Source organism: Mustela lutreola, chromosome 4 (genome assembly GCF_030435805.1).
Source record: "Mustela lutreola isolate mMusLut2 chromosome 4, mMusLut2.pri, whole genome shotgun sequence".
Taxonomy (NCBI): domain Eukaryota; kingdom Metazoa; phylum Chordata; class Mammalia; order Carnivora; family Mustelidae; genus Mustela; species Mustela lutreola.
In genome coordinates, this window is record NC_081293.1 from 31,451,591 (window position 1) to 31,478,490 (window position 26,900).

Consider the following 26,900-nt stretch of genomic DNA (forward strand, 5'->3'; position numbering starts at 1 on the left):
AGTACAGTAAAAGTGCTTTTGGTAGAAATAGGGATTTAAGAAGTCTGTTTGGGTGGGGAGTGGAAATGAAATTTGTTTCAGGCATGCTGCATGTGAAGGGCGGCAAGAGGTCCTAGTGAGAATGTCCGGTTGTTGGTGGGGATGTGAGGCTGGCCTGGGAGAGAACTGGGGCTGGAGGCCAGAGCGGAGCCATCTGGATGGCAGGAGGCACAGGGGCCAAAGCAGAAGTTCTTCATGGTGAAACCACATCTGTCAAGAATTGGGGGAGACAGCTCACTGCATCTTGTTCTAGGTCCTCATCATTCCAAAAGTGACTCTTAATAAGCTTCTTGAAAAGTTTTTTATGTGCAGACTTTAAGAAGACAACAGAAGGATTAATAGAGCTACACAGGAAGTGTGATTCCATCTAGACTTCTGACCTTTGGAGGAAACTTTATTATTATATTATCGTTAATTATAGCATTTGTATTATAATTAGTATTAAGGTTCTGTCTTAACTTCAGGGTAGAAGGATATGCTGAGGGGGAGCTCTGGGGCTCAGCTTCCAAATTCAAGCCCCTTCCCATCCACTCTCCTGCTATCCCCACCCCCACTGTGGCTATCCCTGGGGTAGTGTGGCAGTGTCTGAGCTCACACTATTGGATGAGGACCACATAATTTTTCACAGCATTCATCTAAGCACATTTCCAAATAAACCAGCCATACACCCTATGGAAGAAGACTCTGATTGAACTTGCAACCCCGTCTCGCTAAGCAATTAGCAAACAAAACCAAACAGCAACAACGGGGGCGATAATAGAGCACACACACAAAATCGAACAGGACCCCTTCTGCCATCCACACAGGGCTACCCAGAGTTCAGCACTGCTTATGCCTGGTTCCCACACAGTAAACACAGAAACTGAAAGTCAGCATTTAGGAAATTTCATTGTAATTTAGCACTATCAAAGTAGCTTCTTATAGGTTGTTTTTTGATGAAAGCATTGATCATTAAAAGTTTTTGAAAACTGGTCCTTTACCACAAGTAACTTAAGAAACATGGTCTGGAGAATAATCTGCTCTAGCCAGTCTCCATCCCCTGTCTTCTTGAGTTGCCTGAGTTGGGCTCCCAGGGACCAGCTGCATCTAGCCTATGATGTGCTTCCTGCCCCAGGCTCATCCTGCGCCCTTTGCAGACCATGCACAGTCTCTGTGCCTTTGCTCACTTTCAGTTCTGAGCCCTTAGCAACAGCACTAAGGAAAGCCACTGCCTCCCATGTGTTCTGCCGACAATTTCTTAGTGTCGTGTTGTGGTGGCTTTTTGTCTGTTTGCTGCCAGGGTAATTTTCTCTGTGCTCTGACCATGCCAGTGTTGGAAATATTAATAATATGGGAATATCACTATGTGCCAGACCCTATGGCAGGTGTATCTCATGCATTCTCTCATCTAACAGTCAGTAACACTATGAGAAAAGAGACCTTGAATACATTAAAAGTTCACCCAGCTGATAACTGCTGAAGCAGGGATTCAGTCCCCATTCTGTGCTAATCCACAGCCTATGTGCGGGGCTACACCGAGCTGCCCCCTGTGACTTTGTGCTTCTTCCACAGCGGTGGAGAGTGCTGCACCTTTCTGCAGAAGGAAGAACATCTGGAAGGGAATCATCATCATCAAAAACCCTGATTCTCTCCAAAACGCAGAAACAGAGGTCAAGTAACACTTTCTGTTGACCATACTGTCCCTGCTGCTGCCACATGAAATTTGTTATTGGTATTTTCTGTCCAATAGCATGTAGACTTCAGTGAGACTACAGGACATGGACAGCTGTCCCAGGAAATCTGAAAGAATAGTTGCCCTAGCTACACACCAAGATGGAGAAGCCACACGGAGGCTGTCAGGTTCTCTGAGCTCTGAATTTTAGGTGAATTTTACCTAAACCTCACAGAGAGGCAAAAGTGGAGCCCTGGTGATCATCTTCCAAATTTAGGCCCCTCGCCATCCACTCTTACCTCCCCTGCCCCACCACTGCTCTCTCTTCACTGGGGATGTCTCTGGACCCATCCCTGCCTCTAGCAGAGTAGCCAGAATGCCTGGGGACGTGTGGGGATGCTACATAATGATCCACCAACAATATAACATACAGGTGTACCCAGAAGAAAAGACCAGAGAATATTCCACAATACTCCAGACTGTTAGGAAAAAATACAAACACACACACACACACACGTTTATTCTTTATTCTTTTTTTTTTTTTTAAAGATTTTTTCTTTATTTATCTGACAGAGATCACAAGTAGGCAGAGAGGCAGGCAGAGAGAGAGGAGGAAGCAGGCTCCCCGCAGAGCAGAGAGCCCGATGTGGGGCTCGATCCCAGGACCCTGGGATCATGACCCGAGCCGAAGGCAGAGGCTTAACCCACTGAGCCACCCAGGTGCCCCTACACACGTTTATTCTTACTAAGTCTTCGCAAGTCTTACGAGGTGGGCAATATCATTTCAGATGAGAAAACCAAGGCTTGTGGAGGCTCTGTGAAGCCAGGATTCAAACCCAGCTGTGCATGACTCAAGCAAACTCTTAACGTTCTACTAGACTGTGGTTAGACCCCTGAGTGAGGTGTTGTTTTAAGTTTTTTTTTTCCCTATATTTTTCCACTTTCTGTCATGAATTATCTATCATCACTTTCTACTTAGGGGGAAAAATACACATGATGTCATTTTTAAGGGCGAAATCTGGGTCTAGGGCTGAGGTGGTACCTGCCTTGGCCCTGGAGTCCTCAGTTCTTTCCTTATACTAAAAGAGGACAGTACCCCGGGCAGCAGCCACAAACTTCTCCCAAAGACCCCAGGGTGCTGTGGAGATGACTGTTCCTGAAATGTCAGTGGATTTCTTTAAGTGCACCTAGTTTGTTCTTTCTTTTTCTTTCTTTCTTTCTCTCTTTCTTTCTTTCTTTAAGATTTTATTTATTTATTTGAGAGAGAGAGTGAGAAAGAGAGAGCAGGAGAGGAGAGAACCTCAGAGGGAGAAGCAGACTCCCCACTGAGCAGAGAGCCCAACTTGGGGCTTGATCCCTGGACTCTGATCCTGGGACCCTGGGATTATGGCCTGAGCTACATTTATCTGACTGAGCCATCCAGGTGCCCCAAGTGCACCTAGTTTCTTAGCCAGGGCCAATTACTGATGTCTTGGATTAGGTTTAAGAGGGCTTGAATCAATTATAACAATTCTGAAGTAGGATTTGTCCCTCAGCTTCTCATAGTGAAAACAAGTCTTCTCTTTCAACTAGTGCTCAACTGAAATGTGCTGGGCTTGGCCCTTGGTGTCCCTGAGGGCAGGGACAATGTTATAATCTGCTTAATTATTGTCTAGATGATAATTATACCTGGTGCCCAGCACATGGCCAGATTCAGAGCAACAGTGAATAGATAGACCATTGGTGGAATGAATGAATAAATGGATTAATCAGTAGCTCTAAGGGAAATAAACTCTAGTGTCTACCAGAGACACCCAAGAAGCTGGGTTAAAATCCAGGTGCCTGGACTCTATTAGCAGATTCAAATTCAGTAAGTCTTACCTAGAGCCTAGGAATATGCTCCTTTGGTAATTCTCATGTAGTCAGTTCTAGTTATTCATTGGTGCATAACCAGCTCTCCCAAAATGGCTTAAAAAGAGCACCAATTTTATTATACCTCATAATTTTGTGGGTCAAGAATTCAGGCAGCTGTTGGGTATGGTGACCATGGGAGTGTGACCCACCAAATGACTCAGTGTGCCTGCACATTGGTGAGGATGGCAGGGAGAATGGGTTCGTGCATCTGTCAACCTAAACACCTTCATGTGTCCTCTCTCAGAGGGACTCAAACATCTTATGTGAGGCTGTGAGATCCAGGGAACAGCAGAAGCCCCAGGGCCCCTTATGACCCAGCATCAAAAGTCATATAGTGTACTCTATTGGTTGAAGTAGTCACAAGCCCTCCCAAATGCAAGGGAACAGAGACTAGTCCTTGCCTCTTCTTGGGAGCAACCGTATTTCCAAACTACCCCACAGCCCAAGAAGTATACTTTGAGAAGTGCTGCCGTAGAGAAAAGTCTTGAATGGCCCCCACACTGCACCTAGGGCTCAATGGCAGCCATGTTTCCAATATAGTACTCATTCCTCTGTAGGTATGTGAGATAGTTTTAGCAGGTACATAGCAGAACACTAAAAAGGCATATGTATTTATACCTACACATTAAAATTATGCATATTAAACCCATGGTTTTTTTGGGTTTCACGGTTTTTATATGATTCCTTAGACAAGGTTAAGTTATTTTTAACAATTCATCTTAGAGACAATTGAAGGAGATGTAGTAAGTATATAATAGCACATGCGGTAAAAGATAGTATAAAAATTGTGATTGTGGCATTCAGATATCCAGAAAGCCCTGAGTTAATAGAATTAATTCACCCATTTTGGTTCTGCCTTTTTTTTTTTCTTCTGATAACTGTATCTTCACTGTTCCTGTCTTTCTTTTCCTAGTTGGTCCTTCCTCACAGTACAATTAGAAAAATTCTTCATGAAGAAAGAGACAGCCACTTTTCTTTGCCTGGAGACAGACTGACCCCCTATCTGACTTCTCCAGCCTTCCCGGATGGTCACCTGCTTTTATCTTTGTCTTTAAAATGTTTTTTTCCCCCTAGAGAGGTCATCCCCAATTCTTCCCATCTGATGTAGGGCTTATCCTGTAAATGGTAATTTTAAATACTAATTTATAGTTAAACTGAGCTGTTTACTATTTAAAAACCCTCCTGCCTCCCTTAGCAACTGATCTGTTTCAGAGTCCCTGACATAGAAAAATAAAGAGTTTTATTTGGTTTTATCTCACACTTAAACTACCACCAGTAGGTAGGTTTCTATTTCCAGCTCTGACATACCTAAAAACAAAGGGTCTTGCCTTGATTTTTTTTTTTGGTTCCACCTTGAATGAGATTATGAACATTAACTGAGAATCCACAGATTTTGAAATGTGAAGTAATTTGGACCGGAGAAGGACTAGAACTTACAATGCATGTTCTCAAATTTATAAAGTCTTTATTATTTTGCTGATTACAAAAGTAATACTGGTGCATCACAGAAAAAAATTTTAATTACAAAAACTAATCTTGGTAATCACAAGTTCCCTTGGCTGGTTTTGTATTCACCAGATAAATCATTCTTGGAGCAAATATTTCCTGAAGCTACTCTGTAGAAGAAAAATGTCAAAGGTCTGAGGGTAAGCTCTACAGGATGGCCCCCATGATGCCCTTGCCCTTGTGGAGCCAGTGAGGAGGAATTGGATGAGGTTAGTATTAAAGCCAAGTGGCAGAGCTGGGGCCAGCCCTGTACCATGGATTACATCCAGGTACTGGGAAGGAAGTTCTGTCCTCTGGGAGGGTTTCTAGGGGTCTTAGGTCTTGGACTCAGGGAAGTGTAGGGAGAAGGGATTCAAGGTTGGGTTGCATCTTGCATCAGACAGTATGTTCCAAAGATATCCTTGTGGGTGAATTAAGGAGATTTGAGCAGGACAAAAGTATCATCCACTGGGTTTCTACTGCTCCAACAGTGGAACTGAGCCAGTGTTAGGCTGCTGAGGGGAGGCACCCTGGGTGCGACCCTTTCTAGCCATAGCTCTTTCTTCTTCTACATCAGCGGTTTAGGTCAAGACATAGTGGATTCACTATTGTGTTCATAGAGGAGGGTCGATGACAGAGTTTTAAAATAGCTCAAAGTACTGAAACCAGGAATGAAATAAGAACATGACAGGCACTAGATTCTCATCCTCCTCTGGCTTGACCTAGATAATTTGAGGATTATGAAGTTGCTCTAAAATTTAGAATGTTCGTCATGGAATAAAGTTCATTACCATTTTCATGAATGTGCAAAATGCCCGAAATCACTTGACATCTCCCCTGATTTCTATTTTAAAACCCAACTTCCTATGGGCCATTGACCAGCATGTCTTCTGAAATATAACATTAATATAACATATAATATAAGTGAAACCAATTCCAAATATAAGGATACAGGGCACATATGCTGGAGAATGAAATAGCTCCAGATAGGTCAGTGGGTTCAGATACACCATTTCTAAGCTATGGGTTCAGATCCAGCTAAAGTAGGTGTCAGATTTCTTCCTCATATGTAATCCTCCTGGCAGCCAAGAATGTACTAGAAACTATGGAGATTGCTAACTCTTTTCAGAGCATATATATGTTTTTAGCTCCTCTTTTTTTGAATCTTATATATTAGAAAAGGAAGGGATAGTCTTCGTTATTGAGAAGTTTCCTTTCTTTTAGATATCAACTTTCTTCATTTTTATTTAAAATATATACTTATTGTAAAAAAAATTGTAAAACACAGAATAAAAGCAACCATAATCCCTTCCTAATAACCCCTTCCTTATAAAAATAACCACTTAAATTATTTTGATAGGTTTGTTAGGTTTCCTGTCTTTGTTATGTTTGTTTTTATCATTTGACCCAGTCCATATTGTGGAGACAGAATCCTCTCTTATGGTTTTGCTGTAAGGGTCAGTGGATCCAGCTTATTAACAATAGGACGATCACACTTTACATCTGTGTAACTGTTTTTTAACTTACCAGAGCACACTGATGTCCATCATCACATTTGGTGATTATCTCAGATAGAACAAACCATTTTTCAGGAAGCTAAGTTCATAGAGTGGGGAGAGAGTCTGGCTCCACACTTCATGGCTGGGAAGGGTCAGAGCCAGAATTAGGGATCTCTAGACTTCTGATCTCAAAACTTTTCCCTACCACAATTTCTAGTGCCCTTTCCAATGAAAGACTATGTATTTGTGCACAGAAATTCCGTTTGAGAGCTGGGACTTCTACTTCCTGTGGTTTCTTTTTGAGCCATCACACACATTTGTATTTAATGTGTCTTCTGGGCTGTCAGCCTGGGAGCTTTGCCACCATCATATACATGGGAGCCGTTTGCTCACCATGCACCACTTTTCCTCTGTAGCTCGAGCCCTGGGCTTGGTCCTTGGCAGCGGGTATCAGATGCACAGAGCTGCCTCTCTGGCTCTGTGGCCAAAAGAAGAAACTTGCCTCCTGTGTCTCTCCAAGTACCTGCCTCAGCCACCGTGTCTATACTTGTAACTGCGCCTGTAACTAGTCAGCCCTTGCTGGAGGTGTGGACGAGAGCTTTTCAACTGAGAGCTTTCTATGTAAGTGGTACCTTGACCATCTGGCTCTCGCTTTCCTGTCTGGCCCTTGTCAGATTTCTTTACCACAAAAAGCAGTTCCATATTTGCTGAGGCTTTTCATTTCTTCTTTTTACATTTCCTTTTTTAAAATTCTGGGTTTGAGCCTCTTTACCTACATCATCTTTTCTTCCCCTAATTCCAACATTTTATGTAAGTCTGTAAGATTAGGTAGACTTAACAGTTAGGTGAAATCTGCAGTTCCACAGAAGGGATGTTATGATTTGGCGCTTAACATCCTAAATGAGATAGGGGTTAAAATGAAAACAGGCAGAGGTGGGGAAAGGAGAACACACCAAGAAAAACCAGATGGAGGGAGAGACCATGGGAGACCCGGGAATTTCTGATTAGGGCATTTTAGTAAAAAAAATAAATAAATAAAATGTTACTGTGATTTTGAATCGTCATATGAATTATGAATATTTTGCAAAGCATTCATATCTTATTATTGACTTTTGACACGTTTGTCTAGCAATTTGAAGTTGGCATTTCTTCAGCAGGAAATTCTTGTTAATTTTTTTTTTAATATCAAAGACTATTTTTAAAATAAAAAAAATTATTTTCACATAGAATTCTCACAGTTTTTCCTGAGAAGGTTGCGGTCAGTCTCTTCCTTGGACAATCAAAGCCAGCCAGTTGCTTTGATTATCCTTTATCCGTTGCAAGCCCCTGGCTGTGTTCTGTGAAGAGCTAATTTAACAGTTAGAAAAACAACAAGACTAATTGCTGGGATGAGTGGGGTTGTGCATGAATGAGTCTAGGGGACCCAAGAGGTGGCTTCAGTTGCCCTTTTGTCTGTGCTCTGACCTCGTCACTCTCAGCATCATGACTACCAGTCCTGGACAGAGCTGTCCTTGAATCTTTAACCAGTGCTCCTCACTCTGCGAACCCCACTGGGACAGCTCATTGGAAAAGCATAATCAAGGCCACATTTGGGTGCCTGTGGAGAGCCAGCAACAGTCTCTCATCCTAGCCCATCACAGACACTGGTCACCTCAGTACAGCCAGGGATTTAGTTTAATTGCCAAGAACCCAAACCATTCTTTCTGCCTCAGAGTAGCTGAAATTTTTTTATTGAACTTAGTGGGGTTTTGTCCAGTTTAGTTTACTCAGTTTAGTCAGGAACAAAATTGAGTGGTTTCAGCATTAAATTTTCCAATTAAGTTTCTATCATCATCTCTGGAAAACTCATCTCATAATGGTGAAAGGCAAAACAAAACAACCAAACAAACAAAAACCCCCCAAACCCTATATTTTGGTGCCAACTAGTTTTAGTATAATTGTATCAGTCCCCACTCATGTTATTGCCCTTAATTAGTTGGCTCAAATATGTTCTTTGATTTCAAACCCATTTTCCCAGTGGGAGTATAATCTTTTCTGTATTGGGAAGAAGACATAATTTCCTTGGGTTCCACAGAAACTGTTCATAAAAGCCCTGCTTATTCACAAAGTGAAATCAGTGATGTCCTACCTGAGCTCATCTTCAACCCTGAATCCTTTCCTTCGTGCCAGCTCCATGAGGAAGGCTCGACGGGTGGTTCCCATTTTCTTCTCCAAAATATAGAGGACCAAATCCTGAAATTTGATGTCATGAGAAGGACAGACCATCGAGGCACCCATTTGCCTGGGCTGCTTCTTCCGAGGACCCAAGTGGACCATTTGCAAAGGATTCGTGGGAAGAGGCATCTGAGGCTTCTGTCTGTGCCATCAAGCAGTGTCTCCAGAAGTGAGGGAGAGCCTGCTCTCCTTCATGAAGAGGTCTGATGTCATTGTACTAGAAGATTCTCATTCAGGGCAAGGTTTCCTGGGCTCTGCCCTGCTGACAGCTTCCTGCTGAAGAGCAATGAAGAATGTTTATCTCGGTCTAGCTCATTTGTTCAATGTGGAAATCATAATGGAAACAGTAAATTAACTTTGCTTTCCTGTGCATTATCTTACCAGATCCTCAGAATAACCTCATGAGGAAGGTAGGGAAGCATCTTGACTCCCATGTTAGCATCTGTCTATCCATTTATTAGTCATTCATTCAGTCATTCATTTAGGCCTCTCTTGTCTTTATTTTTTATTCCTTTTTGCATTCTTGCTTATATTCTCTTCCAACTTGCTTGCATTCTCTTAGGCAGTCATTATAATACATTGGATTTCTATAGTTTCCATGGGTGTTACATGTTTTGTATAGTTGTTTTGATTTTACGTAAGTGGCACTGTTAAATTTCTCATTCTGCTGATCACTTTTTCACTCAAAAAAGTGGATCAGATCACTCCACATTATTCTGTGTTCTAATCTGTTACCTCTAATTGCTCCACAGTAGTTCATTATGGACATTTTAGCTATGTTGGGGCATTTTGTAAGTGAGGAAACCAAGGCTCAGTCAGCTTACTCAAGATCACAGAGTAAGAGGCAGAACCAGGTCTTAAACTCAGGTCTTCAGACTCCAAATGTTACATATTTTAGTTTTCTCAGTGAACTAAGGTTGCCTGGAGAATAGTCTATTATGTAGCTTTAATATTGATCTTTTGGGATGGAATGGGATGACCTTCAGATAAGAATTACTGCCATAAAAAGACATTTTCATAACTTATATGCAAAGTCAAACTAGTGTCTCTCATCAATATACTTTATAGATCTCATTTCTTACATCTACTATGTGGTCAAGGCAAGCACCTACAAGCCTTAGCTGATTGAATCCTCATAATACCACCGTCTGGTAGGTACTAGCATCCCCACTGAGGTAAACACCTTTGTGAAGGTTGTAGAGCGAGTATATAGTTATAGGTAGGAAATGATCAAGCTAGAACTTAAACTCAGATTTGTCTGCTTTTAATGCCTGTGCTCTTAACTACGAAGAAACATTTCTCTGTGCATGTCTTCTCCAATAAAACCAAAGTTTTGGTCACCCATTTGCTATATTATTTGAGACTTATGCTACCTCCAAAAGTGTATAGGCTCCTCACCACAACACTAGGGAAGAGTGATGTGACAGTTGCCTTTAAGCATTTGCAAAGTTGTGTTGTCCAAGAGAGCCAGATCAAAAATCTCAGGTGGAACTTACAGAGTAGTAGATTTTAAATCTCTGAAAACATGAACTTTTTATTAACTAGAGCTGTCTAAAAATGTAGGGAGATTGCATTATACAGTGGGATATTACAGGTTGTGACAAACGTTCAAATGGGATCCAAACAGTTGTGCATTGAGATGTTACAGAGGGACTTAGACATCTGGTAAGGACCTTTAATGTCATTCTAGTATTCTGTGATTGTTTACTAAAGACAAAAATCTGGGCCCTGGAACCCACTTTGGACCTCACCATTAGGTGTCTGGTTACTGATGTGCTGAGCACTCTGTGTGGGAACACAGCCTTAACTACCAAGCGGCCCCACAGCATGGAGAAGCAAGACTCTTGTAAGAGCCTGGGGTTTTTATGTCCATCCCCATGGCATGGACAGAGAAGGAATGGGTGTCACCTAAATGGCAGAGGAGATGGGATACAAGCACAGAGACATGGCCGAGAGCTCAAGTCTGATGGCAGGTTGCTGGCCCAAATCCCTTGTCCATCTCTTTGAGCTGTGACCTTGACCACCTTGCTTCCTTCCCCAAGCCTCAGGGTTTCCCCTCATAACACAAGGGCTAACTGAGATAACCCACACAGCCTGCTGAGCAGAGTGCTTGGCACAGAGGAAGCACTTCAAATAACTGTCAGTTGGTAGTAATTTGGTGTTTTGTTTTTAGAGAAGAGCCAGTTGGATCTGAAATCAGATCTTTGTTTTATAAAACTACAAAATTATCAAAAGATGGTGTTAACCAATATTTTACTTAGTCTGCATTGAATCACTGGTATTGAGAAAATTACCACAAAAATTTAAAATGTGATGATGGCTGTCTGGTTATCAGGCTATTGTCTCTCAGTCCTGAATCTACTCTTTTTATGTTGGGGTCTATGAGGTTGAGGCTGGGAGTGCGCTAATGCCATTTCTCCTGGTAAGCTCGCTCTGTGCTAGGCTCCACCAGTAGGGGGCACTAGAGGGACACAGCCAGGCTTGGCAGAAGGGGCAGGTCTTGATCCTTTTGGTTGGCTTGAGGATAACTCCTGGTCTTCTCAGTAATGGTTTTTCACTCTGGCCACAGCTGCTGGTTCCACTCTGCAACATTTTAAAAAAACGATTTAAGTTATTTATTTTGAGAGAGAAAGAGAGAATGAGAGCATGAGCAGGGGGAGGGGCAGAGGGAGAAACACACTCCCTGCTGAATGGGAAGCCAACCTGGGGCTTGATCCCAGGACCCCTGAGATCATTACCTGAGCCAAAATTGAGTGCATTGCATAACGAAGCCACTCAGACCTTTTTTTTTTCTTTCCTTTCCTTTTCTTTTCTTTCTTTCTTTCTTTCTTTTTTTTTTTTTTGGTACAACCAGGCATATCTTCATGTCCTTCAGAGATACTAACACCAGCTAGACACATGTCATTTTCAGGGGTCTGAGTCTTCCTGTGACGTACAGGGCAGCATCCCCTCCTCAGAGATCTGTTGTCACAGCTCCATGGAGACTCCCTGCTCCACGTGTGAGATTCCAGTAATCTCAACTTGGCCTCTTTGTCCCCACATTCCTAGAAACAGGCCGTGCTCCCTGCAGTCACTCTCTGACTTATCTCAATGTCCTTTTGCTTTTCAGTCTTCAAACCTGCCTGTCAAACTAGTCCCTTATATTAAATTCTTTTTGTTGAAATACCTAGTATGTTTTCCTTTTTCGTAACTGGACCCCGACTGATACACTGTTCAATTAAAGTGAGGCATAGGAGATGAAGACCCACCTACACTTCTGGAGCATCTTTCTAGAAGGAACTCTGACCAAAAAAAATCTTTAAGACATCCTAATCCTCCGAACCAGCATTTTCATTTTGTTAGGAAAGACAAATAAATATGAATGCACTAAGATGTTCATTGCAACCCTTTGCAGAGAAAACTTAAAACAACATAAATGTCCAATCACAGTGGGGGTGGGGGTGATAAAGTATAAGAGGATATTGTGTAGCCACTAAAATCACGTTATGAGAAAATACTTTAAAACATGGGTAGGGTGCCTGTGTGGCTCAGTGGGTTAAAGCCTCTGCCTTTGGCTCAGGTCATGATCTCAGGGTCCTGGGATCGAGTCCTGCATCGGGCTCTCTGCTCAGCAGGGAGCCTGCTTCCTCCTCTCTCTTTCTCTGCCTGCCTCTCTGCCTACTTGTGATCTCTCTCTGTCAAATAAATAAATAAAGTCTTAAAAACAGATATGGAGACTCTCCAACCACAACCTAAAAAAAATAATGGGTAAATGGGGGTGCCTGCGTGGCTCAGCCATTAAGCATCTTTCTTCAGCTCAGGTCATGATCCCAGGGCCCTGGGATGGAGCCCCACATCGGGCTCCCTGCTCAGCAGGAAGCCTGCTTCTCCCTCTCCCACTTCCCTTGCTTGTGTTCCCTCTCTCGCTGTGGCTCTCTCTGTCAACTAAATAACAAATCTTAAAAAGAAAATAAAACATAGGTAAATGTTTGCAATCTGATCATTGTAAAATCAGCATACAAAATTGGAGTTACTATGTGGCATCAATTTTGACAGAGAAGACTAGGAAAATAAATGGCCAGCCTGATATAATGGTAGATATCGCTGGTTGTGAGTTTATGCAATTTCTGTTTTCGTTTTGTGCTTTTCTGTATTTTACAAATTTTCTGTAATAAACGTAAATCATATTTTCCACCACAAAAACAAAGGACTTAAAAAAATTACCTTGCGTTAACACCATGTGGCTTTAGTGGAAGCTGTGATTCAAAGGTAGTGAGGTGGCTCTGAGTAGGGTAAATCACAGGTAAACATGTTTTCTCATAATTATAGCACAGGGCTGAGTGACAAACCCCTTTATATTTTACGTGAAAGTCCTGTCTCACTGCCAGGCAAGACTCCACTGAGGAATGGGAGGGGCTGTGTAATTCCGCCTGGTTTATGTAACTTAGTGAAGCTGACTCTAGGGAGGAAATCTGTGGCTTCTAGGTCCTTTTTCCTGCCTCTGGGGGTCCTTTTCAGTGGTATCACGTGACCTGTGCTAGGATGACAGTTATGAGAGCTGCAGCCATTATTGTGGCTTAGGGAAGGGAGGTGTGAAACTCCTTAGCCTCACCTTGAAACGGGTCTGAGTATACTGACGTCTCATTGTTATTTCAGGAATTAAACTGAATTGTGCTCATAGTAAAAGTGCCTGGAAAATCATGAACTACTGTACAAAGGTCAATTGTTCTTGTTATTCTCATTGGCACTGCAGCTAATGGCAGGAATTCATTAATTTCCTCTTACTGAGCCATCATTTTCTGGAGCTGTTTGCACCAGATGTTGAGCACACCCTTGGTCCGGTATATGGGTCAATCAGCCCCAAATCTCTGTGGCTTAGCACAACAAAAGTTTATTTTCTCTCATGCTACTTTTTGGTAGAGGGTTTTTCTTCACTCAAGACTCGGGCTGATGGAAGCTTTTCATCGTTTTATACCTGTACTGTCTGGACAATGAAATTTTCTTAGTCGCCATGGCAGAGAAGAGGGTGCTGGGGGGTCTTGCATTAGCAAATAAGTTCTTTGTCTCAAAAATGGTACATATGACTGCTGGTCATAGCCCATTGGTCAGAACTAATGACATGGTCCTACCTCAATGCATCAGGGTTTGGAAATGCAGGGGAGCACTGGCAATTTGGATTTGGGGGGGAGCATTCCTGTTTCTACTATGCACAGGATCAAACTAAGTGTTCATTGATGGTTCTGGAGATGCCCAGTCAATGGGATGTTACTGCATCTACACTAAAGCCATGGCAGAGATTAAGGAGGACCAGAGCCTTGTACTTCCTAGAGGAGAAGCTCAAGAGAAGGACCACACTGTCCAGTAGTCAGACTATTCTTGGACCTCCTAAGAATTCTAAGCTATTGGTATTGTTCTGGGAACAAGAAGATCTGATCTCTCTGAAATTACCTCCATACCAACTGTTCCACCTTTCAAGCAGTGTATTAGAGAAGAAAGTCCTTTATCACATGTCAAAGTCTATCCTAAATTTGGGTCAGGTGCCCTCCCTGCTCGAAATCTACTGTGCCTCTTCCCATGAGAGCGTGGGTCACTCTGTATTGCAGTGCTCTAATCCCCTGTGTGTACCTCCTGTTGGGGCAGGACTCATGTAGGTTGTATTCACATCAGAATTCCCAGCTCCTAACACAACACCTTGTATAGTAGACACCAATTAAAGGAGAAGAAGCTAGAGACCAAATGTAAGTTGATATTATTACTACTATTATTAAGCTTCTGTGCTGTTTGGGTAACTGTGATGTGAATCTTCTGCCATGACCACCCTTTTCCACCCTACCCATTCCTGATTAAATGTCTCTTCAGTATGAGCAAGTATAATACATTTCTTAAGGAGCCAGACTACCTGAATTCAACACCCAGAGATTTATGAACTGTGTGACCTTGGGCACGTTACTAAACCTCTCTATGGCTCAATTCCCTCATCTGTGCAATGGGGATTATAATGATTTCTATCTTGTAGGTGGTCAGGAGGACTAAATAACCACTTCAAAGAGTATTGGCATGCAAAAAGTCTTCAGAAGTATTCACTGTTCCTGTAACAGCCCAGCCTTCTTGTTCCCCTTCCCTCCTCTGTCCATTTCTGTCCTTCCCCTGAATCCCTGTACACTTGAGAGGTATTTTCTCAGAGTACTTCCCACTGGCCTTTTGATGTCCCTAGACTCCACCAAAGGTGGTATCAGATCTCAGAGAGACTAAAGGAGTGCTTGCCATATTCCCAACATGGGTTCCGAGGAACACTAGTCTCATGAAGTGTTCTAGGCCAAACAAAAAGTTCTGTAGTGAATTAAGTTTAAGAAAGCCGGACAAACTTTATACAATATGTGTTAGAAGGTGAGCATTTTTGAGAAAACCTTGCGATCAAGAAACCTTTTCAATTTTGTTTAGCTCCATGTATTCCCAACTCACTTGTGTTTTTGTTTGTTTGTTCTCTAGAACACTTGCAGCATCTTGTTGAACACAAGTGTTGATGACTACATATGCACTAAGTCTGGGGGCCTGGAGTTAGGCCTGGTAACCACCTACCACTCACAAGGTATGTGATCTTGGGCAAGTTGCTTAACCCATGGGATTCTCAGCTTCCGATTTATAAAATGACAATTATGGTACCAATTTTATTGCACTGTAAGTGAGGAATAAGAGAACATAAACATGTCGCCTGGCCCACTGGGGCTAGTCCCTATTCTACTCTTGCTTTCACCCTGCGTCTCCCAGGGGCTGGTGGACATGGTTGGTGCTTGGCTTGGGTAGGCAGGGCCAGACTGCTGGAAGGAACACACCTGGTCATTGCCTGCCGTTGTCACACCCCTAGGCAATGCTGTCCTTCTTAGCTTAATGTTGACTTGTTCCTCCATTTTGGATAATACTTGGTCTCCTTATGATCCTTCTTAGAGACCTTTATGAGTGTGAGTGTATGGGGTGGGAAAGAAGGAGAGGGTGGTTTGGTGGAAAAGTGGACCTCTTCTCCTCAACATTATTTTTATCCCTAGCGGTCCCGTTGCTCTGTTTTTGTAATTTAGAATAAGTCAGTTTGTGAGAGAAAACTTCTGCTTCCGGTCGTTTTATTTTCTTTTATATATCAGATATCTTGTATCACCTACTCATTTCAGCTGTAGGACTGGGAACTCTGCCATCCCCAAATGTGCGGCAGGGTTTTGTTTTGGTTTGGTTTTTTACCGAGCACCAGTTTCCTCTGCCACCTCAACAGCTGTGCTTGGTTCTTGGCAGCAGATGTCTTCTGGAGCTTCGAAGAGCCTCCTTGGAAAAATTTGTAGCGCTCCTTGAATGATAAAAGTCTTAGACAATGTGCCCCTGAGAAGCAATCTGTAGCTTAGTTAGTACAAGGAAACTCCATATTTCAGTTACGATTTAGGATTTCACCTTTGTCTACAAGGTGAGAAAGGATGGAAAGAACAAGGAAATTGGTGGAAACAGCAGCTTATTTGTCTTAGTATTTATTCAGAAATGTTTATTAAACTCCAGCTGTGCACAAGATGGTGCGTGAAAGCATGAGTAACCAGCGTGGAGAGATAAAGCACAGGTGCTTGCCTCAATGGAGAGTTTAAAGGAGAGTTGGAATTTTATTTGCAAAGAATTGGGAGCCATTTGCGCAAAGGCAGAATGCAACAAAATGGTGCCTTAGGAAAATTAGTCAGGCAATAATGAGTGGATGGATGGAAGGGAAGAAATTAGGAGACATCGTGATAATCTAGGCATGAGGTAATCAAAGACTGAACTGGGGAAGCCTAAGGAAGTCTGAACAGAACCTGAAGGGGGAGCCACAGGAGCTGATGACTGCACCGTTGGCCACTGGATGGGGTGACCTGGGTTACTAATGGCCCCTGGACACCTGGTGAGAAGTCCTGTGGTACTGCCAGTCCCCAGATGATTTCCAAGTCTTTATCTCCAGCCCATTCCTCTCTCTTGAGTGCCAGGCCCACTTAGGTTCCTCTTACAGGTCTTACTTAAAGTGCCTAAAACAGAACTACGAGCCCACACTCCCCAAGCTGCTCCTTCATCTCTTCCCCAGATCCTTTTAATCATCTCCTTGTCACTTGATGGTGTTTCTGAGATAACCAGTAACATCGCTGTCCCTTCTGCATGACACACCAGCAATAAGGACAGGGGGTACATAAGCACCCAGGATGAATGTTAGACAGCTGACTGGCAAAGTTCCAGAACATTTAGCCTTTGGCTTTTGTCAGCAGGCACTGGCTGGCTCCACCATGCCACCATGACACCATCTGAGTCACTAGATGAGCTTCATTTCTGTAAACAGGAGAATGGAGCTTGGTTCTTTAGCTCCTACCTTTGGGACACTTAAAAGGTCATTGAGAACTTTTACGGTATCATCACATTATGATGATAGAGTAGTCATCATGGTCCTCTGGAAAGGTGTCAGGCTTTATGAAGGTCTTCAGTGGCCATCCTCATGCTCATTCTTCAGAGAACCTGGTGGACATTGAAACTGCCCCTCTTATAGTCTCCTGCTGGCAGAATTCAAGGAAGAGAGGGGAGGGGCCAGAACGAGGCTCACAGAGGACAGAGCCTGCCATTCCAGAGTGAGGAGGGAGATGCCAGATCTCTGAGAGCACTGAATGCTGACGCTGAAGTCGGCACCAGGAAGCTGGAAGAGCTTCTGAGCAGGACAGTGGTGGGAGCAAGTGAGCCCAGCAGTGAGGTGTAAAGCATCAGAGGGGACTCCTCAGACATGTGGAGATCCAGAGCTCCGACTCCAGTTATGAAACCACTGCAGTCAGTCAGTAGAGAGCTGATGAAGGCTGAAACTGGGGCCATTCATTCATTCATTCACCAATATTTATTGCTTGGTTACTCTGTTCCAGGAACTCTTCTACTCAATAAAAGAACAGAGTCAATAAGCTGAAGTATCCCTGATCTCGTGGGATTTACATTCTATTAAAGAGAAATAGACAATACATACAATTAATAATTAACTAGAGTAGGCCAGATGGTGGTAAGTGCTATGGAAATACTCGAGTCGATACAGGGGGCAGTACTGGTGGCAGTTTCATCTAGGACTATTAGAAGGCCTCACTGAGGAGGTGACATTTGGGCAAAGACTTGAAAGAAGCTAATGGCAGTGGGGCTGGGGACGGAGGGCAAATAGGACAGAAGGAGGCAAATCAGGAAGGAACAACTTTGAAAAGAAAGAATCTGGGGTCATTTAGACAGTGAACTGGAGGACAATAGGATCACAGCCAAAACTGTGAATGGGTAGAATTAAACCAAATTTGAAGTGTGTTTGGCCTTTATGTTTTGAAAAGAGTCAGTTGAAGAGTTCAGTTATTCTTTATCAGATTTTATGGGGCCAATTCTATGCTTTAACAGTATTTATAAATCTAGGGATTTAAGATGGTCTCAGATCAGAGGAGTGGGGAAGCAGAGGCTGATGTTAACAGAATGCTTCAAATTCCCAGATGCTCCTCATCCCTTAGGAATAGACTGTCCCTCCCTCCTGCTGTAAACATTACTACGGTCACAGATGTCCCTGCCATGGCTGTTTGCTATGCTGCCCCCTTTCAGGTCTGAGGCACATGTTTCCTCCCCTGCAGGGAGTGCTTCGAGCTGGTGGCTCACTGCCAAAGGGAGCCACCTGGCCTAAAGGCAGAACCTTCCCCCGGGACAGCCACATCGTTACTGGTGGTGGGGTGCAGGGCCAGTTATGAAGGCCAGACCATCTTGTTTCAAGGGATGACAACTCTGAAGTCATCCCCATTGCCCCCAGCTCCAGAGCATACTATGGGATCAGCTGAGGCCTGGGTTCTGTCTGCACTGTGGAACAACTGTCCCCCCCTCTTGGGTCATTTCCTTCACCCCCAACAGCTGTTGATCCCACTGGTATCCCTGACAGGCTTCCTGCACACAAACCCTCATTTCAGGATCTTACAAACTTGTCCTAAGAACACGCATTTGACACTTAACCTATTTTGATTGTCTTCTAACCACCTTTCTTTAAGGTAAGCAGTGCTTATCTTCCTACCAAGGTTATAACTTTCTCCACAATCAGGAGACCACCCTTGACGTCTTTGTATATCCCAAGGGGTGTAGAACTTGTCCTTGTGGGAAGGTGACAGTCCCTAATGACAGGCTTAAGAAGCTTTCTTCTTCCATCCAGAGAAGCCAGTGAGAAGTGGTGCACAGAAGAGAATAGCTCGGGACCACAAATGTTTGTGCCAAACCATTTCTCTAAAGCTGGTTTTGCTGGGGATGCAGCCAAAACCCTTTTATTCCCTGCCAGGAAGTGAAAGTCTTTTATCACCACCTGGGAGGAAAAAGGGGTTCAACCGCTCAGGCTTAGTAGAAACAATCTCACATTGGTGAATAGGGGATAAAACTCAGTTCTGGGTGCAACAACTTTGAGAAATTTATACTGAATGTATATTTCTCAAAGAGAATAGGGAGAGAGGCAGGCACTCACTTTTGCCATGTTAACCTTTTTTCATGAAAGTTTGTGAGCAATTGTTTACTTTCTAAAAATAACAGAAAATTTTATATTCAATATTTTTAAATTATGGAGACTATAGTTCAGCTTTGAGTTATATGCTAAGTGATGTGATTATATTTGACCAAAGTGTTTTAACTTGTATAAACTTGATGCTCAGTTGTGATGCAAAAGAGCCTGTTTCCTTTCAAAAATTTTCTGGGGTGGCAGGATACTTAGTCTCAGAGGAAATAAACCTTTGTCTGAGCTCTACTGAAAAAGGGCAGAAGAGAGTCCGACCTAGAGGCTGGAGCTCTCCTCAGCTTGGGGGGAGGACACAGGGAGAGAATAGGGAGAGTTCCAGAAAAAATCCAGGAAAAGCCCGGCAGCTCTGAGAGGAAAATTCACTAAATTATAGATGTTAAATTAAGAGTCTCCTGGGATACCGGGGCATGGTATAGTGGATGTCTTGGTCAGTTTGGGCTGCTTATAAATAAAAATAACATAGACTGGACAGCTTAAAAAAAATCAGAAATTAATTTCTCACAGTTCTGGCCAGAAAGTCTGATATCAAGGTGCTGACCAATACAGTTCCTGGTGAAAACCCAGTTCCTGGTTTGCGGATGGCTGGCTTCTCACTGTACCTTCACATGGCAGAGAGATCTTTAATATTTTTTCTTATAAGGATACTAGTCCCCTTCATGAGGGCTCCACCCACATGACCTAATGGCCACCCAGAGGCCCCCACTTCCAAATACTACCATATCAGGTATTAGGGCTTTAGCATGTGAATTTTGGGGAGACACATTCAGTCCACAACAATGGGTAAAAAATAAAAGTAAAACCAAAAAAACACTGTTTACTTGTTACATGCAAACATTGCTACATAAATATTCGTTCTCTACTGAGAACTTTGGTTCGTATCCCTGACTACAGTAGAACTACCTGAGGTTTTTTTGTTTTTGTTTTTTTTAAAGATTTACTTATTTATTTTAGAGAGTGGGGAGGGTCATGGGAGAGTCTTAAAGCAGAGTCTGCATTGAACATGGAGCCCAACATGGGGCTCGATCTCATGACCCTGAGATTATGACCTGAGGTAAAATTATGTCCAACTCTTAACTGATTGTGCTACCAAGGTGCTGCAAACTATCTGAGTTTTTAAAACATCAGGAACCAGGTTCCATCCCAGGATAATGGAGGCTGAATCTTAGAAGGTGGTGGTAGGCAGACCATCCATGGTTTTCACCAAGCACCACAGCTACCCTGCTGTGCTGCCAAGGCTGAGGCAACTGCTGGTTTAGGATTTCACTGTGGATGACTGCCATTGCTAACTCTACTTTGTCTGCCTTCATAGAAAGCTGAAAAGATATGGAGACATAGCTCTTTTCTTACTCCCTTTTGATATTTGAACTTGTTAAATGAAATCACTACTTTTTTTTTTTTTTTTTTAGTTGACATATAATCTATTATTTGTTTCAGGGGTACAGGTCTGTGATTCATCAGTCTTACACAGTACACAGCACTCACCATAGCACATACCCTCCCTGATGTCTATTACCCAGCCTCTCCATTCCTCCATCACCTCCACTGCAGCAACCCTCAGTTTGTTTCCTGAGATTAAGAGTCTGTTTTGGTTTGTCTCCCTCTCTGGTTTCATTTTGTTTCATTTTTTTCCTTTTTTCCCCTACGATCTGCTGCCTTGTTACTTAAATTCCATAAAGCAGTGAGATCCTGTGATAATTGTCTTTCCTAGATTAATTTATTCCCTTAGCATAATATCCTATACTTCCAACCACATCATTGCAAATGGCAAGATTTCATTTTTTTTTCTTTTTCTTTTTTTTTTTTTTAAAGATTTTATTTATTTATCAGAGAGAGAGGGAGAGAGCGAGCACAGGCAGACAGAATGGCAGACAGAGGCAGAGGGAGAAGCAGGCTCCCTGCTGAGCAAGGAGCCCGATGTGGGACTCGATCCCAGGACGCTGGGATCATGACCCGAGCTGAAGGCAGCTGCTCAACCAACTGAGCCACCCAGGCGTCCCAAGATTTCATTTTTTGATGGCTGAGTAGTATTCCATTGTATATATACACCACATCTTCTTTAGCCATTCATCTGTCGATGGACATCTGGGCTCTTCCATAGTTTGGCTATTGTGGACATTGCTGCTAAAAACATTGGGGTGCAGGTGCCGCTTCAGATCACTACATTTGCATCTTTAGGGTAAATACCCAGTAGTGCAATTGCTGTGTCATAGGGTAGCCCTATTATCAACTTTTTGAGGAACCTTCATTCTATTTCCCAGAGTGGCTGCACCAGCTTGCATTCCCACCAACAGTGTAGGAGAGGTCCCCTTTCTCCTCATGCTCACCAACATCTGTTGTGAAATCATTACTTTTAATGTTTTCCTCAACATTCCTTACGACTTAAACTTGCTTCACCCAGCACTTACCAGGCAGTATCAAGCAGGGCTTTGGGAGAAGGCATTCTTGTCATTTGAGTCATAGTTCCACTTTGTCAGCACCCCGTGAGCCAGTGGCCACATGCTTCTCCCCTAGACCCAGGCGCCATCTTGTTCTGGAGTTATCCAAGCAGAAAGAGAGTTACTTAATGGGACAATTTAGATTGGGCTGAGATGGCCAGATGGGACTAAACTTGAGTTCTTTACCCACATTCCAGCAAGAAGAAAATCTGCTCTTCTCTTGTCAAAATAACAAAGTTCAAATTCTCTCTGTACGCACAAGGTGTTGCACCCTGACACATTGAGCTTATAAATCCATTTGCATATGCCCCTGGGTATATACACATCCACACACTGTAAGACAAGGAAAGGCGAGGCCCTGTGAACAGGTTCCTTGAACAGGCCAGCAGTGGGCAGCACCTGGCATCAGGGAAGGTAGGCCAGCTTCTTGAAAGCAAATCCTGACACAGACGTATATGAAATGCTGCAGAATGAACATCAGTGGTGCTGTTAACATCAGTGGTGCTGTTAACAGGCCAATTTGCCAGGAGCTCCCCCAGCTGGTTAGTGATCTGGTCAGGTACAATTGAGCCTCATTTCTAAGGACTTGCCCCATGCATGGAAGTTCTAGTTGTTTCCACTTGGTGTCAGCATTTTCTGTCTTAGTAGGTTTCTGGGTAAAAATTAAGCCAAGTTCTATTAAAAAAAAAGTCTAGAGCATTTGGTTGTGAATAAACTACTTCACTTAAAAAAATGTTTCACATGCATCCCCTGGTTTCACAACTCTTGCAATGCGAGGGGGTAACTGATGCTTGGGAAAACGACGGATGCTCAGCCTACCAACAGCCTCTGAGACTCAGCCTCCCTTGGCTTGGGATGGAGCCTGGTCCTTGAAGTTCTAAAAACTCAGATAGTTATATGGCAATGTACAGTTGTAGCAAGCAAGCAGGATTTTTGGTTTTGCTTTTGTTTTTGTCCATTGTTCTGGACCAAATATTTGTATTTTCCTGAAACTTGCTCCTTCACTTCCTGCTTTGTAGTTTCTTTTTTTCTCTATGCAGGGCAAGGGCAGCATCTTCTTTATCCACAAAGGCCAGCATGGGATTATCCCATCCATTCATTGGCTTAGCAAATTTTAGGGATCTCCATTGTGTCACATGGGTTCCTCCTTTTACGGAGCTTTTGGGATTTCGGATGGCAACCTAAAAGGGCAGAGGAAGCTGCTGGAGGCAGGGGTTCTGTAGGAAAAGAGGTGGGTTCTGGTTTTGAGCCCGGATTGCCGCTTAGCAGCTGTGTGGCCTTGGACTGGCAACTTAACTTCTCTGAGCCACAGTCCCCTCATACATAAAACGTGAATATTATACAGTTTCTTTCAGTTTACCAGGAAAGTTAAGTGTTACTTATATTCACAGGTACTCACTGAATGTCTGTTGAGCATATAGGCAGGGGTTGCTCTGGCCTTGACCTCCTCCAGCTCTGGTGCTGAGCGACAGCAAGGGTTGGAGCCAAGTAGAGGTTCACCATCCACCCTTGGTGACAGGTAATTGGCGGAAATCCTCCAATGTGCATTTAAATTTTTATAGATCTTGCACATCTGCAAATTTCTCTCCATTTAGGATGTACTAATTTACACTTAGGTTTGCAACAGAGAGGTGGGAATGGACCCATTTTCTCATCCTCTTAACCCCCAGTGTCCTTATCAGACTTTGGGGATCTTTGCCAATTGGGCATGCAGGAAAACGTATCTCAGTGGAGTTTTTATTTGTATTTTCCTTAATATGAGTGAGTTCATGCATCTTTTCCATCTCTTTAAGAGCTCTAATTCTGCAAAACATCCATTTATGTCTTGTGCCCATTTTTCCACTGGGTGTGTTGTTTTTTTCTTTTTTTTTTTTTTTTTAAGATTTTATTTATTTATTTGACAGAGAGAAATCACAAGTAGATGGAGAGGCAGGCAGAGAGAGAGAGAGGAGGAAGCAGGCTCCCTGCCGAGCAGAGAGCCCGATGCGGGACTCGATCCCAGGATCCTGAGATCATGACCTGAGCCGAAGGCAGCGGCTTAACCCACTGAGCCACCCAGGCGCCCCGTGTTGTTTTTTTCTTATTGATTTTGGGACTTGGTTACCTATTGCAAAACTAGCCATTTCCTGCATATAGGTTGCAAATACTTGCCCATATTTGTTCTCTGACTTTTGATTTGGCTAATGGTGGTGCTTTTTAAACATACAGATTTTTTTATATTACCAATATATTGATCTTCTCTTTTATGACTTTTACATTTTGTGTCAGATTTGGAAAGCCCTTTCCCACACTGAGACTCTGAAAGGAAAACAAAATTCATGGTCTCCTTTAGTTTTTTTATAGTTTTATTTTCATGGTTACATCTTTAATCTGCTTGGAATTTATTTTTGTGTAAAAGTGGGATACTGGATCCAAGTTTCTTTCCCCCAAGTAGCTTCCTAGTTGTCCTAGATTCTTTTATTAAATAATCCATATTTTCTCCACTGATTTGAAACCTACTTAAGTTTTGAAAGAAGGTCAGAGACTTCTAAATTTGGCAGCAGGAGGATATCCAAGCTGCAAGACTTTAGATGAGGCTTGTAGCTCTTTCTGAATTTTGTCTCTTATCGTTCGGAAAAAGAAGAAATACAGGTCCATTGTTCTGAAAATGTAGTTCAACAACCAAATGTGTGGGAGAATGGAAAGAACACAGACTCCCAGGTCAGAAAACCTGACTTCACTTCTGTTGAGTAATGGTGGGCCAGTAATTTAACTGCTCCGTGCCTCAGTTTCCTCCTCTGTAAAATGGGTCTAATAATAGCATCTATGTCATACTATCTTGTGAAGTTCACATGCATTAATATATGTGAAAGAGCTTTATAAACGATACCGATCTGTGGGCACATTTGTTATTTGAAGTTTTACAAGTTGGTACAGCATTGCCGGTTAATTTAGGCAACACAGATCTAGAATTTTCAGTTTATTAACCTCTGGAAATCCTTCCAACTTCTTTAGAGATGGTTAGCTTCTTTCTCCTTACTGGGGAGTGTTGTGGGTTTGCTGCTTTTTTGCTTATTAGTCTGTTTTCTGACAGCATTTGAGTAGAGGAAGGAAGAGAAGACTAGGAAGTTAGATCATCCATTGGGTTTTGAGGGAGAAGGAGGTGAATCAGCAGGAGTAGGGAGGAGACCTTGGTGGAGGAAGGGAGAACCAGAAGGAGAGTGAATGCATTTATTTGCAACCTTGTAAATATGATCATTTCCTAGAAAATGTTAAAAACTTGCTGCTTTAAATTTACTTTGCAACAAAGTTTTTTGGGCAGTGCAGAATAAAGGCTGAGCATCAGGTAGTATAGTGCTTAGTCAGAGTCCCTTGTCTTCTTAGGGTACCCAGCTTCCTCATCTCTGAAGTAGCGATACTCATAAATGCAGGCCTCATTCTCACGTGAGACTAGGTTGAAGACTGGAGTAGGCAATTGAGGAAGAAGTGTAAATATATGATGGTGGCTTGTGTTTGCCCCCCGGGGAATGCAGTCTGCATCAGTCTGCATCATCTGCAACCAGTCCTGCTGGAGACAGGTGTGCCTTGGGTCTCGGCAGTGACCCTTCCCCATTCCTGGGGACAAATGCCCCTCCCCATTTTGAAACCAGCAGAAGTCTGGGCAGAGGAAAATGCCACTGCTGTTCTGCCAAGTTTGCAAGAAAGGATGTGGGACAATGACTCCATTATCACAAGGGGAAGAGAGATTGCCTAGGAGGACAGGGTTTGCGGGTATTGGATGGGGACTTGGTAGGAGTTGGTGGGGGATGCGGGCGAGGTCCATGAGACCAACAGCAGGAGTTGGCAGTGGCGGAGGTAAGGGGCTGGTCCATGAGACCAGCAGCAGAAGAGCCAGGAGAGAATGAAACTACTGTTTGCGTAGCAGGTGTGGGGCACTTAAGGAAGAAAAATATCACTGTGATTTGAGTTGTTGGAACCAGAGAAACCTGTTCTTCGAAATGCACTCGGAATGCTGTGAACCTGGCTATACCCATGCCTGCATTGATCAGTTACAATGACTTAGCAGTGGCTAAGGCAGATCTCAGTTCCCAGCATGCAGAGCTCTTCCACACACCTTATTACAGATGCTTCCAGCCCCGGGGGAAGGGTGACTTGAAAATTCCTTCCAGGCTTTTGCTTCAGCAGCACATATACTAAAACGGGAATGATACAGAGAGGAGTAGCATTGCCCCCACACAAGGATGACTTGCAAATTTGTGATGCCTTCCGTATTTTTGAGAACACAAATGCTGCAAGGCTCCAAGGACAAAATTCCTTCCATGTTTAGCACATTTTAAATGTATTTTGTTGTGTTCTAAAAATTTGAAAACAGGTCACCTAGAACACCCAATTCATAGTTGGCCCAGGTGCTGTAACGAATTACAGTATTTTCTCTGTGTCAGTCATTATAAATAAGTGAATTCTCAGGAAGTGTATTGGAAACCACCAGAGGATGTTTGTACTTTTTTGTGAGATCACATTGTTACATTTTCACCATGAATTTTTGGTTAATTCTATACCAGCTTAGGGAATTGTGCCTGGGTCTATGCATGTGTACTCTCGTTCATAAAAACCCTCCAGCAGGGCCAGCTCCACAGGCGTGTGGTCACCGAGGGCCTCACCCTCAAAAGAGCCCTCTACTTGGTTCAATATTCTGCTGTCACTGTCTTGAAATTCTTAATAATTTTTGAGCAAGGAGCTTCACATTTTCATTTTGTACCAGATCCCACAAAAGATACAGTCAGTCCTGCTCACTATGAAATATTGGACTTTGTTCAGAAGGGCAAGTAAGGTTATTTTTTAAAATTTTAATTAGGTCTTTATCAGTTTTTTTTTTTTTTTTTTTTTTTTTTTTTAATGCCTGCCATTCAGAGAAAGAGGAACTCTCCTACACTGTTGGTGGGAATGCAAAATGGTGCAGCCACTCTGGAAAACAAAACAGAGGTTCCTCAAGAAGTTAAAAATAGGACTACTGTAAGACCCAGCAATTACACTACTAGGTATTTATCCAAAGGATACAAATGTAGTGATTCCAAGGGGCACCTATACCCCAATATTTATGGCAGCAATGTCTACAATAGCCAAACATGGAAAAAGCCCAGATGTCCATCGATAGATGAATGGATAAAGATGGTGTGGTATAGGGG

The 26,900-nt window shown here is 42.9% G+C and overlaps 2 protein-coding genes and 1 non-coding gene across 5 annotated transcripts in view; 2 read left to right on the forward strand and 1 right to left on the reverse strand.

The window, feature by feature from the left end:
- The window catches only part of DNTT (DNA nucleotidylexotransferase), a 31,121-nt gene extending 22,128 nt beyond the window's left edge, over nucleotides 1-8,993 (reverse strand). Inside the window, exon 1 of the mRNA XM_059169333.1 lies at nucleotides 8,696-8,993. Coding sequence (XP_059025316.1) covers nucleotides 8,696-8,910 — 215 coding nt within the window. The 5' untranslated portion in view covers nucleotides 8,911-8,993. The remainder of the gene's footprint in view (nucleotides 1-8,695) is intronic.
- BLNK (B cell linker) overlaps nucleotides 1-26,900 on the forward strand; it is a 138,835-nt gene that overhangs the window by 11,323 nt on the left and 100,612 nt on the right. For all 3 annotated transcript variants that reach the window (XM_059169323.1, XM_059169327.1, XM_059169330.1), the window contains exon 2: nucleotides 15,250-15,349. The gene's annotated coding sequence lies outside the window, so the exon portion shown is untranslated. The remainder of the gene's footprint in view (nucleotides 1-15,249; nucleotides 15,350-26,900) is intronic.
- LOC131830953 (U6 spliceosomal RNA) lies at nucleotides 25,888-25,990 on the forward strand. The gene has a single exon (XR_009353483.1). It is a non-coding gene; the product is annotated as a U6 spliceosomal RNA (small nuclear RNA).